At 48.4% G+C, this 18,507-nt stretch overlaps 1 protein-coding gene across 1 annotated transcript in view; it reads right to left on the minus strand.

Moving 5' to 3' along the window:
• The window catches only part of SAG (S-antigen visual arrestin), a 139,760-nt gene that overhangs the window by 77,735 nt on the left and 43,518 nt on the right, over nt 1-18,507 (minus strand). The window contains exons 6-10 of the mRNA XM_086943847.1: nt 13,484-13,543; nt 13,088-13,155; nt 12,434-12,569; nt 10,172-10,256; nt 8,979-9,051 (exon numbers count right to left, since the gene is read on the minus strand). Of these exons, the coding sequence (XP_086799973.1) occupies nt 8,979-9,051; nt 10,172-10,256; nt 12,434-12,569; nt 13,088-13,155; nt 13,484-13,543 (422 nt within the window). The remainder of the gene's footprint in view (nt 1-8,978; nt 9,052-10,171; nt 10,257-12,433; nt 12,570-13,087; nt 13,156-13,483; nt 13,544-18,507) is intronic.

Genomic DNA, 18,507 nt, shown 5'->3' on the forward strand with positions numbered 1-18,507 from the left:
ACAATTCCGCTCTGAAAAGGCTTGGGCTGTCCAAATGCCTGTCAGATTCGATTCGGACTGCCCAAATGGTTTCCGGGGATCGTAATCGGTCGTTGGGAAATGTATACAATTCGCTCAGAAACAAGAGTTCCGAATCGGATTCTGCAACACTAAATCCCATTCAGAGCCATTCCGAACGACATTGTAATCGACCCCCAAGTAGGAAATTTTGGGTGTGGACCATTGCTTTGAGGATTTTTGTGTGGCAAGAGATATGGGGTACATTCAACATTGTTACATTGTACATTTCCTCCTGACTATTGACCTTCACCAATAAACGTGATCTCTCCTCCCAGAATTTGTCCTGTTATACCCCATAATCACAATTTTCTGTCAAGGTCAGGAAGTCCAGAACGGATTTATTAAACTGATAATGTCACTTGCATTTGCTCCTGCTGCTCGGATGCCAACAGACTTCCTCTGAGTAAAAAGCAATTGGCAAGCATTGACGTCAATTCACCAAAATGCATACATATGCTTACACATACACCGAAATTCACACATGCACACACACTCTGCCTACACATGCACGCACCTTCACACAGACACACACTCTCTCTTACATAAACACACTCAAAACTGCAAGCATGCACACAACATACATACATTTAAAAGCATTTTTGTACTTACCTCAGCTTCCAGGGAAAGTCAAATTCCAGCTATTTCTACTCCGTTCTTTATTAAACTAATAGAAAATAATGTCATATTATTCACTATTAATATAATATAACAATGACAAAAAAATAGGTGATTGAAGCCCCCACCAACGTCCATAAGGACGAGCTGCTACTGATTTTTGCGACTGCTGGGGCTAGAGGTCACAAGGGGCAGTTCCAGGGGTCACGAGAGGCAGTAACAGGGGTCACAAGGGGCATTCCAAGGCTTGCATCAGCGACCCCTAAATGACGTCCATGTTGGCAAGCGCTACCACCTTTCACAGCTCTGATTGAGGCTAAAGTGGGGGTAAGGAGGTTCTGACTAAGCCAGCAGGTGTAATCAGGTTTGGAATTAAAGTAATTGGTTTCACAGAATTTTTTCCGCGTTGGCTGGTGATGGTGGATACAGTTTCTCCCTGTCTTTTATTCAGTGTGGTTATATTTTTTGATATGTAAAGTTTTTTGTGAACTACTATACTTTACTATTGGTGATGGGTGTGTAGGTATGTGTGATTAGGAGCAGGTTGTGTTGTGCCATGTAATTAGCTGCATTCATTTAGATGATGTTTGCTTGATACTAGTCTGAATTGCCACCCAAGAGACCCTACACATTTCATTGGCTCCTCTAAGTTGGAGGACTCTGAGTCTTGTTTAGTCAGGTATCACTTTCTTCTTATATTGATTTGGAGCTCATAAAATGTTTTGATTGGGCTCTTTTATCTGAACTACACTGGGCATCTCCCAGGTTTGCTACTAGAGTAGGTAAGTGAGTATCATTAACAGGGTGTGCTGGATCTTTGATTGATACCACTTTGAGTGAGCAACTTCTGTGATTTGAAAGTTCATTATATAGTAATCAGTTTACACATCTGGGTTTCATTAGCCTGCAGGAAATGGCAAAGATAGGCAGAAGGTTCCAAACGTTTATGACAATCCAAGGGGTGTTGGCAGAGTGCACATGGATGGCACCCAGAGGTTATGCGTGTGACTGACTGAGTGAGACAGTGATGTGAGAAATTTGGGAAGTGTTGCTCATTTTAATGCCATACTGTGGATGCATATGTGAGTGACAGTTTGAGGTTTAGTCTGCGAGTGACAGCTTGAGCTATTGTTTGAAAGGAATATGTGATCTTTTTTCGCATGCGTTTACCACGCATGCCATAACAACGTGGTCGGTAAAATGACCGCGTTGTTATTTCGCATACCGTTACAATGCAAGTCATAACAATGACTTGCCTTAGGGGGCGCTGGATGTTGGAATAGTATAAATTACTATTCCAACTTCAATCTGTGCAGACACTAGTGAAGATGTTGGCTTTTAAATCTAACACCTTATGCCTCCCAAAGCAAGTCGTTGTTCGTACTTGCGTTGTAATGGCATGCGAAATAACAATGCAGTCGTTGCAATGACCACGTGTTATGGCATGCGTTGTTATGCATGTGTGGTAAACGCTGTTTACCATTTGAAAGTGCCATCCCATGTCAGGGGCGCTAGAGGGCGCACGAGCTGAATGGCCGCACCTTAGTGAGGCTCCGGCAGCCTGGCATTCTCATCCTGCTGTAATCCTTTCAAATCTGCGCTCACCCGCCTGAAAAGCCCCTGGGAGAGGCGACTAGTACTGCTGCCCACTCTGTCCGAGTTTGGGGACCCTGCGACCTGCGGTTGCAGAGATAGAGCGAGCTGAAACAGCAGCGGTGGTGCGCCCTGGTTGAGACCTCACAGGCGGCGGCTTCGGAATTCACGCGACGGCCTGGATCGCCACGTGGCACGTCGGCCGCTCACTGGCGGACGTGCCGGAACTAGCAGCAACATCGGCCACTGGCTGTTATCGGTAAGCCGCCGGCGAGCCGCACAGTGCGAGAACGGGTGGGTACCCTGTGGCGACACTCGAGCTCCGGCAGTACCGGAATTAGTGGCGAGGCACCGGCATGCCGCTGCCTCCTTGAGACACTTGCAAGCCCGGGCCTACCTGTACTGCTCACCTACACGGCACACCCAGAGTACCACATTTCCATCGGTCTCTCACTGCCGTGCCATCATGGGGAAGCCAGATAACCGGCAACCCAAGCTACAATTTGAGCCTGCGACACAGAAGAAGGCGGCCAGGCAAACGGGGGATGTTGCTCAGCCTAGAAGCCCGGCGGCGGAGGTATCCCACACTGCCCCAGATATCGCCACGATGCTGCAGGAGATGCGACAGGGCTTTGCCACGGTGGTGGGCAAGGTGGATAGGCTGTCCGCCAGAATGGATGGCATCGTCCAAAAAAATGGACATTCATGAGGAGCGCTTGACGGAGGCGGAACGCCGAATATCCGAAAACGATGATGCAACGGCGGCTCATGCTTCACGGCTTTCCCGCATGGACAATGTGCTTAGGGTGATAGCCGCCAAAAACGAGGAGTTGGAAGCGAGGAGTAGACGGAACAACATACGGGTCACGGGCATTCCGGAGTCAACCAACACGGGGAGAATGGAGCTCTACATTGAAAAACTTCTCACAGCGACGGTTGGCGCGGAGGCCCTCTCGAAACAATTTATTGTGGAACGGCCCATCATTCACTTGGGCCCCAACCCCAGCCTGGCGCCCCGCCGAGGCCCATCATTGCGCGCCTGCTCAACTATCGAGACCGGGATGCGGCGCTGCGGGCGGCCAGGGCGAACCAAAACCTTGCCTATGAAGGAGTGTCTTTCTCTATCTACCCTGATTTTACCCCGGTGGTCCAAGAGCAACGACGGAAATTCCTGGCTGTGAAGAGGAAACTGAGAGGCCTAAATATTGACTATGCGCTTTTGTACCCGGCCAAGCTCCGAGTGACTCATCAGGGCACGCAACATTTCTTTCTGAACCCACAACAAGTCGAGGACTACATTAAAACTTTGCCTAAACGAGACCGGCGGTCTGCGAATGCGGAAGGCGGACATGACTCTGGGTCGGAATGAATAATATTTGCACTGAACTACCCTGCCCTTCTCTGGTCAGAGACGGCTGATGATTTGATGTGCGACGATTGCAGCTAGCTCCTGTGGGGCCCAGGGCGGGTGGAACTGCAGGTGGTAATGTATGCCAGGCCCCCACCCCCATACTCCCTCTCCCGCCTGGACGAAGACGTTAAGGGCGGACTTGAACGGAGTGGGAGGACTGGGGGTGGAAGACAGTGCACCTCTGATGACCCCAAATGGGTGTGCCCCACAGACCTTGCATATTACTCTTTTGGTGTTCTACTGTTGTGGGCTTTCTAGGGGAGGGGGGAGGGAGCGGGATGCTGGCAAGTTGGGGATGCCTCAGTGGGAGGTGGGTGGGAGGTGTGGGACCCTGAATGGGGGTACTGCATCTGAGGCGGATTGGATTACGGATGCGGCACTGAGCGGTTGGGAACTACGGCCTAGGCTGTTCGCTATGTTTGAAAATGTTATCTACTTAGTCCTACTGTTGGGCTGTGCTGGGGGGAGGAGGGAGGGGGTAATTTTTAGATGCCCTGTTAATGCTTGGTGCGTGTTGGATGAGCTGTTTACTGGAAGATTGTATCTACGCCTAAGCGGATGGGGGACCTGGGCTTGTTCTGAGATGACAGTTTGGTTTTGTTTCTTAGCATGTGCACTAATACCTATGAGATCGCCTACCTGCTCCGAGGTGTGGTGGTGCATTGGCGTTAATGAGGGGGGTGGACCTGTTGGCCGAAGGGAATGGTTTGAATGGTTGACACACGACGTGCATATTGAGGGACGCATGGATTGTCCTTTCACCTTGTGGGGTGTCTTGATTTTTCACCTATACCGTAGACTGCAAATATGGGAGACACATACCTGAATATACTCACGTGGTACGTGAGGGGGTTGGGAGACCATAGAAAGAGGAGGCAAATCCTGGGGTATCTAGATCGACACAAAATCCACATCGCCTTTTTACAGGAAACCCACTTTGCATCTAACAGACCACATACGTTTGGTAGCAGGTGGGCCTCATGCACTGCATTTTCTTCATACTCATCATATGCCCGGGGCACGGCGATTCTGGTTAAGAGGTCTACACCCTTTTATATGGCTGGCTCGAAAACGGATCCACAAGGGAAATACTGTTTGTTGTGGGGCAGATTGGGGCGCATGACGGTGACCCTCGCCTGCTGTTATGGGCCTAACGTGGATGACCCACATTACTTTGAAACTCTATGGGCTGCTATAGTGGAGACGGGGTCGCAACACATCATATGGGGCGGAGATTTTAATGTGGCCATTAACCCGACTCTGGACCGATCACACCCGGCCCCGCATCACTACACAAAAGGGCGGGAGGTCCTGCGTGCCATTGTGGAAGGCAACCACCTCATAGACGCATGGCGCTCACACTGTGGGCCGAAGGGGGAGGGCGCACACTTCACTGCGCAGGCGAAATCTTGGGCTAGGCTTGACTATATCTTTTTAACAGCTCACCTCTATGCCTCCCTGACACATGCGCGGCACCTCCCCAGGACATATTCTGATCATGCCCCGGTCCATATTGCCTTGAAAGGGACAGAATTAGGCCCCCCTGTCACAGCGTGGCGTATGCAGCCTTCAATGCTTCTAGACGAGGAGTTTCAGGAGGAACTTAGGGAGGAATGTTTAGATTTTTTTAAACGAAATAAGGACTCTGTGCGGGATGTTGAGACCATATGGGATGCATTTAAAGTTACACTAAGGGGCTTCTGCATTGCGAAAGGCTCTGGGGTCCTTAAGGCTATACTGAATCGGATAAAGGCCCTAGAAACTAGGCTGGGGCGGGCGGAAGAGGCCCTCCGTGTAAATCCGGATGGCGACACGCTTGCTGAAATACGAGATATGATATCAGAATACTCAGATGAGGCTGCACGTGAGGCGAAGTTCAGGCACAAGTATTGGGTGGCACGAAGATATGGGGAAGGTGAGAGACCTGGGAAGGCCTTAGCTACTACAGTTAGGCTTATGCGCACGCCCACTGTCATCCTAGAATTAGAAACTGCTGAGGGGCTGCTGCTCAGAGATACCACACAGATACTGAATGAATTTGTTCACCATTATAGTGCACTGTACACCTCGGTTAGGGCGGAGAGACTCTCCCTAGACGACAACCTTACTGATGTGTCACTGGGGTGGTTGAGTGATTCTCAGAGAGCCTTCTTGAGTGCCCCGTTTGAGCTGGATGAGGTCAGGGAAGCCATCATGCACATGCAGTCGGGTAAAGCTACGGGGCTGGATGGCATCCCCATTGAATTTTATAAAACGTATATAGACTTCATGGCTCCGGTCCTGCGGGAGGTGTACGAAGATGCCTTGGAAGTGGGTCACCTCCCCGCATCCATGAGAACCGCGCTCATTATCTCCCTGCTTAAGCCTGGGAAACCTGCTTCGCATTGCGATTCTTATAGGCCCCTCTCGTTGCTGACATGTGATGTGAAGATTCTTGCCAAGCTCATCGCCACGCGCATTAGTCTCCTGTTGCCAAACCTTATCCTTCCCGACCAAGCTGGCTTTGTCCCAGGCAGGGCGACATCCCACAACCTTCGCACCTTCTTCTCAGTGTATGACTCGGTTCACGAGGATTTGCCCATGGCAGCCATATTCCTAGACGCCACTAAAGCGTTTCACTCGCTGGAATGGGATTATGTCCTTGGTGTGCTGGGACGCATGGGATTTCCGGTGATTTTCATATCATGGATAAGGCTGTTATATACGAGCCCTATGGCCAGGGTCCTCATCAACGGGCAGCTTTCCCCAGAATTCACTGTCTCCAGGGGGACTAGGCAGGGATGCCCCCTATCCCCCCTTCTCTTTGCCATAGCCACAGAACCCCTTGCTGCTAAGCTGCGACAACACCATAAGGATAGTGCACTGCGCTGCTTTCAGAGGCAGATCCTCATCTCCATGTACGCAGATGACATCACGCTATATGTTCGGCACCCGGGCGATAATCTGCAACCCATACTTAGGGAATTTATTAGGTTTGGGGCCCTCTCAGGAGTACAGATAAATTGGTCCAAGTCTTGTATTTTCCCCCTCACTGCTTCCACACGCGCATTCCCACTTGACTATCCACTTACATGGTGTGAAGGGGATTTCAAATACCTGGGTATTCACATTGAGAAAGACAGGGAGACGCTTCTGCGGGCTAATTATGGTACGGCAATGGATAAGATTAGTGACCATGTCTCACGGTGGATAACACTTCCCGTCTCTATGGCGGGGAGGGCCTCCCTTGTTAAGATGGTCGTGCTCCCTAAACTGCTGTATTTGTTCCTCAACATACCCTTCCATCCAGGTGCATATTTTTTTAAGCGGCTTCGCTCAGAAATGCTCAAATTGGTGTGGGGGGGAAAGACGCCCAGGCTCCGGTGGGAGGTGCTGACCAGGCCTTTTGCACAGGGCGGGTTTGGAGTGCCTGATTTCGAACTGTATTTCCGGGCGGCCCAGGCACACTTCGCTTATTACTGGGTGAGACAACCTAGGTACATGCCTCAGCTGGCGGCCGAACACTGGCTAGCACACCCCACGCCAAAAGAGGGAGCGATATACTCAACAGTGGAGGGAAGAGATAAGACCCCCAACACGGTGTCTAGTACAGTCACGGCTTGGTCGCGAATTAGCGAGATGTTGGACCTGCAGTTGATTTACGCCCGCCCTCCTGCCCCTGACATATCACCCACAACTGCCGCTCCTACAGGAAACTGGCTTTCAGAAATTGTTGACGAAAATTCATGTACGCACGTGGGGGGATCTATATAGCAATGCCACATTCCGCACCAAAGATCACCTCTATGAGGGGATACATCCGACACCACTAGAGATCTTTTATTATATGAGATTGAGACATGGGCTGCAGGCGATTACGCCAGATTTCCCACATGAGCCTCCTGTACTGCTCCCCTTGCAGCACATACTCCAATTTGAGAACCCCAGCAAACTTGTGTCTACACTATATAAGTCGGTCCGTGTTAATGTGGAGTACACTGAGCTACCTGCAAGGGAGAAGTGGAATAGGGAACTGACCGTACCCCTTACTGACAGACAATGGTCGTTTTACTTGCAGCAGACAGAACGCATTTCATCCAGCAGTAAGTACAGGGTCATTCATTACAAATTCATACATAGGTTATATTATACGCCGGCTCGCTTACACAAATTCCGGCTGCGGGATAATGACGCCTGTGACAGATGTGGGACTCCTGGGGCTGATTTTCTACACCTTGCATGGGGCTGTGCACGAGTATATCACTACTGGGACCAGGTGTTTCGGGCGCTTTCCACAATGTTAAACACAACGGTGGAACCCTCCCCGATAATGGCTCTGTTAGGGTATGTCGAACCTCTTCAGGTGGCCCACCGCAAGTATGTGGTGATGGCTCTGTTATTGGCCAAGCGAAGAGTGGCTTGTAGGTGGGGGAGGGGAAGGGCACCTAAGTTTAAGGAGTGGATGAGGGAGCTGGTGTATTGCCAGGAACAACTGAATACATATGCCGAACTGCTGCCGCCCTCCTCCAGGCCCACGGATATATGGGCCCCATTACAATGCTATTTGATAACAGACTCTCCACTTGTTGATGATGTATGAGTTGGCGTTGCTGGGACTGACCGGGGGAAGATGTGGAGATGTTACGGAGACCTGAGGTGATTCCCGTGACCCGATAGTGCACTTTACTCCTTATATATTTTTGTCCTTGCTATACTTCCCTTGCTGTCCCCATCCTGCTGTGAACTGTGTCTGTCCACCAGCCGCTCGGCTGCCACGTGGGACTCACCCCTCTGCGAATGGTTTCTTGCACATGCTTAGGTTTTTTTGTTCTGTTTGTTCTTCAGCAAAATGACAAAAGTGAGACGAATTGATTTGCTTTTAATATCTATGTACTGTTAATGAATTGATGCGCCGTTTCTACAGCACTGCATACAAGGCCTCTTGATTGTCTATTCTTATTTCTTTGTTGATTTGCACTATAGCAGCCGGCCTCCGGGTTGTGGCAGAGTGCTGTGTATACTTAACGGTACTTAATAAACGTCTTGCACCAAAAAAAAAAAAAAAAAAGTGCCATCCCATGTCTGTTTCTACTAACAATAGCCCATTGCTGTGTCTGTGAGTGAAAGCATGCTCTAACTGTGAGTTAAAGACTGCGCTGAGAGTGACAGACAAGGGTTGTGGTTGAACGGGGACACTGTGTATGTCAGGGACTATCTCGTATGCTGATCCAACTCGCCTTCATAGCCTGTGTCACTGGCTCGCAAAGTCACTGACTACCCTAGCACAAGTATTTCAAAGCAAAAACATGTAGATACTTACTCTGACTCCTCCAGGGCCACTGTCTTGGTGTAGTAATCGCTTGAATATAGCACAACATTTGCCACTTGCTCCACTGAAAGAGATGGACAGTGTCAATTATGTGAGCACAGGAAGCATATTCAAGCACCTTCCACTACTGGAAGAGGCACTCACAGAAAGAATAGCCGGAATGGTCAGACAGTACTTCGAAGAACTCCTAACACAGCTCAGTGCCACCTTTTGCAGCCACCATAGTCTTCTTCAGATCCAAGCGTATTGAAATTATTAATCTACTAATCCAGAACTTATGGGCCATATTTACACAAAACTGGCGGAGCACAGTGTTAATGCAAAATTGGTGATGCTCTGCTCCGACAGTTTCAAAACGCTGATGTGTGCCATATTTACAAGAATGCGGTGCATCACTGTGTTACCCCTAGTGCTGGGGCTAAATACGCTGCCTAGCTCCAGTGCTGGCACCCTAGCACCATTTTGATAGGGTGCCTGCACTGCAGGGGCAACTGTTTATGTGCAGGAAGGGATTCCTTCCTGCACATAAACAATCTTTAAAGACAATTTTCTCTATCTATGTGTGTCTTGCAGAATGAAGCAAACGTGGAAAGAGCAAAATATGAGGAGAAATAAAACATTTCTCCTTGTATCGCCTCCTTAAGACTAGTATTTTTGGCACTGTCCCATACCTTGAAAATATGGGGCAGAGCCAAAAAGTAATGGGTGGTGCAGTGGAGTGTCCACTGCAACGCCCATTACACGCGCCTTTCACGTTAAGTGCTGCGTGAATAGGGCCCTTATTTATCAGGCTTAGCGTGGCGTAATGCTGTTTTGTAAATAAAGTGAAGGAGTTAACACCACCAGAAACTCAGAAAAGGGGACGTTCTGGTGGCGTTAGCTCCTTTTAGATATGCCCCAAAGTTTCTTCCTTACTGTGTAGTTGTTAAAAGAATGACGCAACAACTACTGGTTATTATCAAACAATCAAAAATGGAGATAATGCACTGCAGGGACAGGTAAATAAAATTAGGCAGAAGCCAAGTTAGTACTTGGATAAATTCAAGAGAGGCATGATTCTGGTGACAAACCAATAAAATCATACAAAAAGTTCAGTCAGTGCACTATGGTGTCCAGTTATCAGTGGCTGGACTTAAGAAGAGATTAGAGGCCAGCCAAAATCACCAAATTGTACCTGTACATACCTGAGACGGAAATCTTCTTTACGTTTTTCTCAGAGTTGTTAGTGATGGTCACTGAAACTGGGATTGGTTCTCCATGATAAAATACCTATATGGGGAGAAAGAGTCCAAGAGATGTGAAATAATCATAGCAATGCACATTAGCATTTGTCAATCCAATGCCACCTCCACATTGTCAACCATTTTTTTCTGACTTCCTTGATGTGCCATACAATGAAACACCTTCCTCAGCACGCTGACCAGTCCTCTGCCTCTTTAATCATGTCCACTAAATAGCCAGATTTCAAACCATAGTAACAAAGCCTCGGTTTCGCTAACACGGCCTTCCAATCCTCCATTATCCTAACCATGTCAACCAATGCTTCATCTAACTATCCATGTCAACCAACACTCCACCTGCCAAGCCAACCAATATGTTACCTTCCTAACCATACCGATTGCTTATCCTTCAGCCAGTCACCTACCATTCCTATCGATGCCAATCAACTCTGTGGCTTCATAGCCAATCACTTATCTTTCTTGCCCTACCATGAAACCTCATACGTTTGTAACCTTGCAAACCAAACACATATCTTTCAAAGCATTACACCTTCCTCAGTATGAGACCAGTCCTCCATCTACTTAACGTTGCAAACAAATTACTTAGATTTCAAAACATTCCAATCAATCTTCTGCTTATAATGCATCGCATTCCAAACAATGAGAAACAATTCTAAGGCTTCTCATCTATACTTTCTCATCATCAACATGACAGCCATTCGAGCATCTTCTTCACTGTAGCAACCAATCAGCAGCATGCTAACCATGCCAACCAGCCATCTGTCTTTTTGACTATAAAACCAAATCTTTTTGGGTGTTATTCCAGCCAATCTTCTGCCTTCCAATAATGCCAATTAAGCTCTGCTTTCCTAACAATGCCAACTAATCTTTTGACTTCATAACATGACAACCAATCTTTTCACTTATGATGATACCAATCAAGCTTCTGCCTTCCTAGCCATACCATCCAGTCCTTTGCCTTCCAGGCTATGTTGCCTCTCCTCTTCCATTCTAGCAATGCCAATCAATGCTTCAGCTTGTTAATCAGAGCACCTTATCTTTCACCTTGCTTGCCATTTGATATATGTCTTAATGTGACAATCATTCTATGTATCCCTCACTGTTTCATGTCATCTGCGATATCCCATTTCATGCCAAATAGTTTTCCACATTCCTAACCATATCAGCCAATCCTCTGTCTTGCCAATTACCTCTCCCATGTCACCATCATGTAAACTAATCCTCCATATCCCAATGCTTGACAACTATTCACTCTTCCATCCATCAACCATTCCTCTGCATTCCTTAATGTACCAAGACATTTTCCATCTTCTTCACAACATAAAACAATTGTCTACCTTCCCTACCACATCAAGCAATTCACCACCCTTTTTGTCATGCCAACCACATTCTTCACATTTCTTACCATGCCACCCAACCATCTAGTACTTCTTGAGGTGTCACCAAATATCCACATTCATTACCATGTGATTCAATTCTACACAGCTGTAACAATAGTACCTATTACTCACCCTCCTTTATGTTGCCTCCTTCTTATCTCAGCCAATCTTACTCATGTCTTGGTGTCCCCACAGACACTGCTACTACACTACTACTCAATGACTGAGTCAGTCATCCAACTTTGTATATATATATATATATATATATATATATATATATATATATATATATATATATATATATATATATATATATATATATATATCATCAAGGTATGTAGATGTGGAGATAGGTATGAAAATCTATACATACTTCCCTGTCAATATTATGGTCCACAATTTTCTAGTCTCAATATAGGGTCTTCACTCGATATTCTTTTTACGATATTCCAGGCTCACACTGGTGCCTAATAATTCTTCACCATCCTGAACTGTATGAGCATTGCATTTGTGATGTCATTTAAGTTTTTCTTCTTCAATGTGTCAGCTATTCTTCCACCTTCCTTACAGTATCAACCAGCCTTCCAGTTTCCATACTTTTCCCACCAAACCTTTCTGCTGCTTATTCTACCCTCCAATCTTCTGCTTTTCATATCACACCAAATATTTTTGCCCACAAAACATTCCCATGCAAAGTGGAAACACCCCCAGGTTCCCAGTGACTGGCAAGAACATTACTGGAACTGGTGGGCAGTAAGTTCAACATGGAAATAACAAACCAGTGAAGAGAGTGTGTGCTATTTCTGAGCAGTTTCAATCTCCTCACCTCTTTGCAGAGAGCTGCTTTCAAATGCAGGGGTTTCTCAGACATGAAAAACTGCCAGGAACTCTCAGCCCTTGGACTAGGTCCAGGCTTGTCTGGGGCATACTGCACTTTACGGATCAACAGCCGCACAGAATTCCTGAAAAGAGGGGCATGCAAATCATTGTTATCATCAGACATTTGGGTACCATCAGTGCCAGAGGGAAGTAAGGACAATTTCTAGGACTTAAAAAATAAAGCTTGCTTCAGGTTATCAACAACCCTGCATAAAAGATCATCAGATACACAAAATTAAGTGTGTCACTAGCTCAAAATCCACAATGGTCAGGAAAGGGTCTCAGTCAGATGAGGCTCACTGATCTCACGCCCAGCCAAGGGTTGCTGAACTCACACTGAGGGATCAGTTACTTTAAACAGAAGTTGGTAAACTCATTTTAAGAAAGGTGTCAGTGACCTCCCATTCAGCCAATTGTTGATGACCTCGCAAACAAAGGTCAGTGACCTCAAATTTCAGCAGGGGTTGGCAATTTCACACTCCCCCAAACCTGAAGCAAAGCCAGCGGTCATATACTTCAAACTCTAGGATTGGTGATTGAGGATTGAGAAACGCATACACAGACAGGACTGAAATTTAGGGGCCAATTTTTTGGATTGTACCTTTTGGAGATTTTTTCATCCAAGTTGCTTGCAGAGAAACATTTTATCTCAAAGTCAACCCCGCAAGACTGGTTCAGAAGCAAGCGTTGAAAAGAGAAAAACACAATAAAGTAAATGTTAGTGTAAAAGGAACATATGCAATTTGTATTTATGGCAACCCTGCTACTCCTGCCATCTGTACCGGCACCATTCAAATCCTTTACAGGAACTCAAACACAACGCACCACAATGTCCACCTTCCCTGCAATGCTTCAAAGACTCTAGTATTAGAGGTCAGGGACTCACACACGAGCATCATCACATCCTGGCACGTAAATACTACCGCCCTCCTCACATTGTCCAGTTACACTGATTCATCTCCTGAAGTGAGATAGCACAGAAATGTGAAATCCTCACCTTGGCCTTGTCCTGAGGTGCTGGCTGCAGAGACACTGAGCAGGGCAGATAATCAGGAAACTGTAAGAAAAGGGAAAATGATCAGTCAATTAAAGATGAAGAAAGAGACAATGGATTGTCCTTAATGATATGGTACCACATCTCTTTGTTTACCTGTTGGCAATCCCTCAAAAGAGCTCTACAGTATGGCTCTGTGGTTGATTAGGGTTGGCTTACAAATGAACCAAAACGTTGTGTTTCTCTTGGGGCATAATGCTTTGGACCATATTGTTGTAGATTACCTGAAAAACCTGTCCGCCACTTTTGAACTTTCTCGAATCCCAGACCTGCACTTAGTATAGCAGTGGTGTCGCTGTGCACATCATCTTCACGAACAGCACCAAGGTCATCAGAATCTACCACATTATTTATCATGGAATAGTTTGTGGATGGTATTGTCTTCTGGGGGTCTTCTGATCATCCTGTCAGTGGCCCTATCAACTTAGGCAAAGCAGAGCCACCAGGAGATGATGTCAAATTTCCTCCTTAAATTTACAATATCTAGGTACAGATATGTGGCTAAGACATTGAAGTGAGGCACTATTTTAAAATCAGAACAATTTGCTATGTTTTGAGGTCCTTTGTGGTCGATGCAGTGAGGGAATTAAAACTTGCAGGTTCCTTTTTACGCAAAGAATCACTATCGTTATAACACCAGAGTCTGCGGATTATCCTCTGGTAATCCCACCATCGATGCAAAGTTATACCGAAACATCGCTTTTGCTCGTGTCAAATGGGGATCATTTTTGTGGAGCTTCTGGGCAGAGGACCTAACCATATTGGCAAGGTATGGTGATGTTTTCCTTTGTGGTCCTCCACCAATTAGAATACTATCTAATGTTCACTTTTTTAATATTCTGTTTCTATTGGTCTTTCTATTAATCATACTTTGCCTTATGAACCCACTCTGGAATGCATTCCTAAGAACTCTACCTTCTGTTATACACCTGCCTCCACCTCCATTGGGCATCCCATAACTTTTCCATTCTAGAAAATCTTGAAGCACATTGGACCATATAATTGTGAGCAGAATTTTGACACCGATTAAAGTATGGATGAATTGTCAGGAAACCTAAGTACGAGTTAGGTAGCCAATTTCAAACCTAAAACGTCGCCTACCCTTATTGGCTCCAAGGGCAACACAGCATCTCTTTATTTTGTTTAATTCTATTTTTTCAAATGTATTTCTGGGCATTTGCAGAGCACTATAAACCATGTAGTCTCAGAGATTTGAGAGCAGGGAAGTGGATCAAAGAGTCCTAAAGAAGGAAATGGAGACTTACAATCATTAAACAAGGTGAAAAGCAGTACAAGAAATAAGGTCGCAATGGTGGAAAAGCCTTGAGTTAAAGCTCTATAAATTCAACCAGTCTTGGGCATTTGGATAAAGTGTGGGGGGGGGTGAAGAGCAATACATGACATAAAACAGGAGGTAAGCTGAATTCTGCACAATGAAAGCTGCACGAGGACTGGTAGAGGAGAGTCTTTAGAGTTAGTCTAAAGTTTAGATTTTTTTTCCATCTTCAATGATTGGGTGAGAGGGTTCAATAGAGAAGAGCTGTGAGCAGGATGATACCACTTTAAAAAAAAAAGAGAGTTTCCCAGAGAACCAGAAAGGACTGGGTATCAAACAGTATCAAAAAGAATTCCTTTCTGTGTTACAGACTTTCTATTTGTGACCGACAGGCCTACACACTAATCTCACTTTACTAGTGTTCAATCGTGACACGGGTAATTATTTCTGCACAACACTGGAATTACTTATGTCTCTCAAAATTTTATTCTCATAAAGTTAAAAATCATTTTGAGGGGCGTGGCCAAGATGGCGTCGGAGTAAGACGTGCTTTCGAGTCGCTCCGGCGCCCGACCTGCTATGCATTGTACAGCATCGCCTTCAGGGCGCCAATCGGCTCTGACACGATTGCAGAGGCCAGCGGCATCGAGCGGAGTGGTCCGGTGTCCCCGGCGAGTCCCGGAGTGGCCGTACAACGCCACCAGGAGCCCTTCATCATCGGGCCTGCTGAGCACCGGCCTTGCGTGGGAGCGAGGCCGCCGTGGAGCGCAGTGACTCGGCGCCAGCTGGGCGTGGCTTCGCGGAGCGACGGCCATCTTCTGCCCTCCCTAGCCATCGTGTTCACTCCTCTACAGCGGGACATTGGTTTGATGGTGAGCTCCTTACTTTGAAGGGCTGAGAGGCTCGACAGACGGCTGACCACGTGGAAAGTGAGCTGCGGATCTCTGGCGGGGCCGAGCGAGCTGATCGTGGCTACTCCTGCCCAACGCGTCGGCGCCCTCGACGGCCTCTGCTGGATCGGGGGGTCCTCCCCGTCCATGTGAATACTGTACTGCTTGGGGCGGCCCCGTGGCCTGCATCGCCTGCAGCTCGGGGTTGTTGGGCCTGTGCGGAGCGCCCGGGATTGGACATTGGCTGATTCGGAAGCCTGCTCTGCCACGCGGACTGCTTACCCGGCCCACACGGCCCGGTGATAGTGGACTGAGTTGTGCATTGGCGGTGTCGAGTGGTTGTCTTCGTGCCCGGCTGTGTGAGACGGGGATTCCGGCCCATTTTCGCGGGCGGCTGTTGCTTGTGACGCAGGTGCTTTTGAACGGCCTACATCTTGGGCGGCCTTGCCTCCGCGACTCCGCCGCGATGTCGAACTTGCCGCGCAAGGGGAGGACAGTGAAGGAAGGGGCCTCTAAAGCGTCGCAACCGCCAAATTCCCCCGGATCTAGTGGCTCGGCTAGACAGTCGGACGAGGAGGCACCCGCCACCAAGGCGTTCATGTCGGAACTCTTCGCCTCGATCAAGGAGGATATCTCCGAGCTTGGTGCTCAACTAGCGTCGGACCTACGGGAGGTCCGGAGAGATGTGGACGGAATCGGTGAGCGGGTGGCCACATTAGAAGACCATGATCTGAGTATGGCGAATTACGTTCACCAATTGCAACAAGATGTTCTTCGCCTTACAGACCAGAACCTGAACCTGCAAGCATACGCCAAGGACCTGGAAAACCGCTCCAGAAGAAACAACATCTGTATCAGAGCGGTCCCTTGGGACGGGGATGCTGGTGACTTAAGGGAATTTGTGCAGGCCCTCTTCCTACAAGTGCTGGACGAGGAGGAAGTTCAGGAGATCAAGTTGGATAGGGTGCACAGAGTCGGCCTGCCCAGGCGGGGAGGCCCCCCCCCGGACATCCTCGCGTGTGTCCATGACTTTCAAATAAAAGAACGTATCCTCCGGAAGGCCAGGTCCATCCCCACCCTGAACTTTCGAGACCATCGACCGCAGCTGTTCCAAGATCTGGCGGCGTCCACGCTTCAAAAACGGAGAGAATTCCGGCCAGTGACTGCTTTTCTGAGGGAGCGTGGCATCTCCTACTCCTGGGGTCACCCCTTTCGGATTATATTTAGATGGCAGAACAGGTTGGTGCAGATCCGCTCCCTGAAGGCTGCGAGGGAGCTGCTGGGGCTAGAGGAGGACCCATTATCTCAAGCGGCGCAATCCTCACCGTCACGGCGACGGCGTCGCTCTTCATCTTGGCACCGGGTTGGCGCTTCCCCGGATCGACTGCGACCGGACCACTCTATCAGCTTGCAGGAGAGGGGGTCGGCGGTGGCGTCGGTGGCCTCGGCCACCCTTGCGGATACTCAGCAGAGCTCTGGAGCGGCATGATCCCTGACTTCTTCGATGGTCGGGCGCCGGAGGGTCTCTGCTCCTTTGGCCCTGGGGTATTATGGTACTTTTGGAGAAGACACCCCGGGCCTTGGTCCTGGGGGCCCCCGATCTGGTGCCCCCACCCCGATTCCAGTCTGATGTGGACCGTGTGACCTGTGGCCCATTGGAACTGCCGAACGTTCGATTCAGGTTGCGGGCCTTGTTCTCTGTTTCTTTGGTTTTTGGGTTGTTGCAGGGGGGTGGGTCAGTTGGTGCTCTGAGTGTAGATACGATGGCTGGGCAGTTGGGGTTGGGGTTGGGGGTAGGGGGGGTGGTAGTGGCGACCGTGTGTGATGGCTGCATGATGTTGGTGACTTCAGTGATATTCACTCTTGCGTTTTTTCTTTTGCTCTATGATGGTGCTCCCTCGACTCTTGCACTTTCTGGAAGAGGGGCCGTCCTGGGAGGCTTGGGGAGTAGGCGTATGGTCCCCTCAGTGTGGTTGTGGCTGGGGTCTTTTCCTTGGTTCCCTATGATTGGATATCCCCGATGGGTTTAGGTCCCGGTGTGTGTCGGAGATCTGAAAGTGGAGCATGGCTGTCTGGACGTATACATGCCGTGGAGTTTTAGTTCCCCATTATGCCTGTTAGCATAGGCACTTGGAACGTGAAGGGCCTCAATTCCCCACAGAAGCGGCAGAAACTATGGAAGTACATTTCGGACCATCACCTAGATGTGGTCGCTCTTCAGGAAACCCACCTGGCTAGGAGGGACGAGATGAGACTTCGTCATAGGCAGTTCCCCCTTAACTACAGGGCGTCCGCGCCCACGAAGCATAGATGGGTGGCCCTCCTCTTCCGGGCTTCCCTCCACTTTCAGCCCCTGGGAGTGAGTGTTGATAAGGAGGGTCGCTGGCTGATGGTGAAGGGGACGTTGTATGGCCGCCTGTGTACTTTTGTTGTGGTGTATGCTCCGAATACAGGTCAGAATGGCTTTCTGCAGGGTTTGTTAGATAAGATAGGGGACTTTGTGGATGGGCACCTAATCCTGCTGGGCGACTTCAACATGGTGTGGGACAGGAACTTGGATAGTTCTGGGGCACGCAGGGCGGACACTGGCGTCTTCTCGGAGGAAACACAGCGTCGATTGAGTGAAATGGGGCTCGTAGACAGTTGGCGCTTTGTCCATGCACAGGCTAGGGACTACACTTTTTTCTCTCATGTTCATCGTTCATACTCCCGCATTGACTACATTTTGGTTAACCAGGCTCTTCGGGGGGATATACAGTTGTCTGATATCTTTCCGCTCTCGTTATCGGATCATAGCCTGG

The sequence above is a fragment of the Lissotriton vulgaris genome, chromosome 11, assembly GCF_964263255.1.
Source record: "Lissotriton vulgaris chromosome 11, aLisVul1.2, whole genome shotgun sequence".
Lineage (NCBI taxonomy): Eukaryota > Metazoa > Chordata > Amphibia > Caudata > Salamandridae > Lissotriton > Lissotriton vulgaris.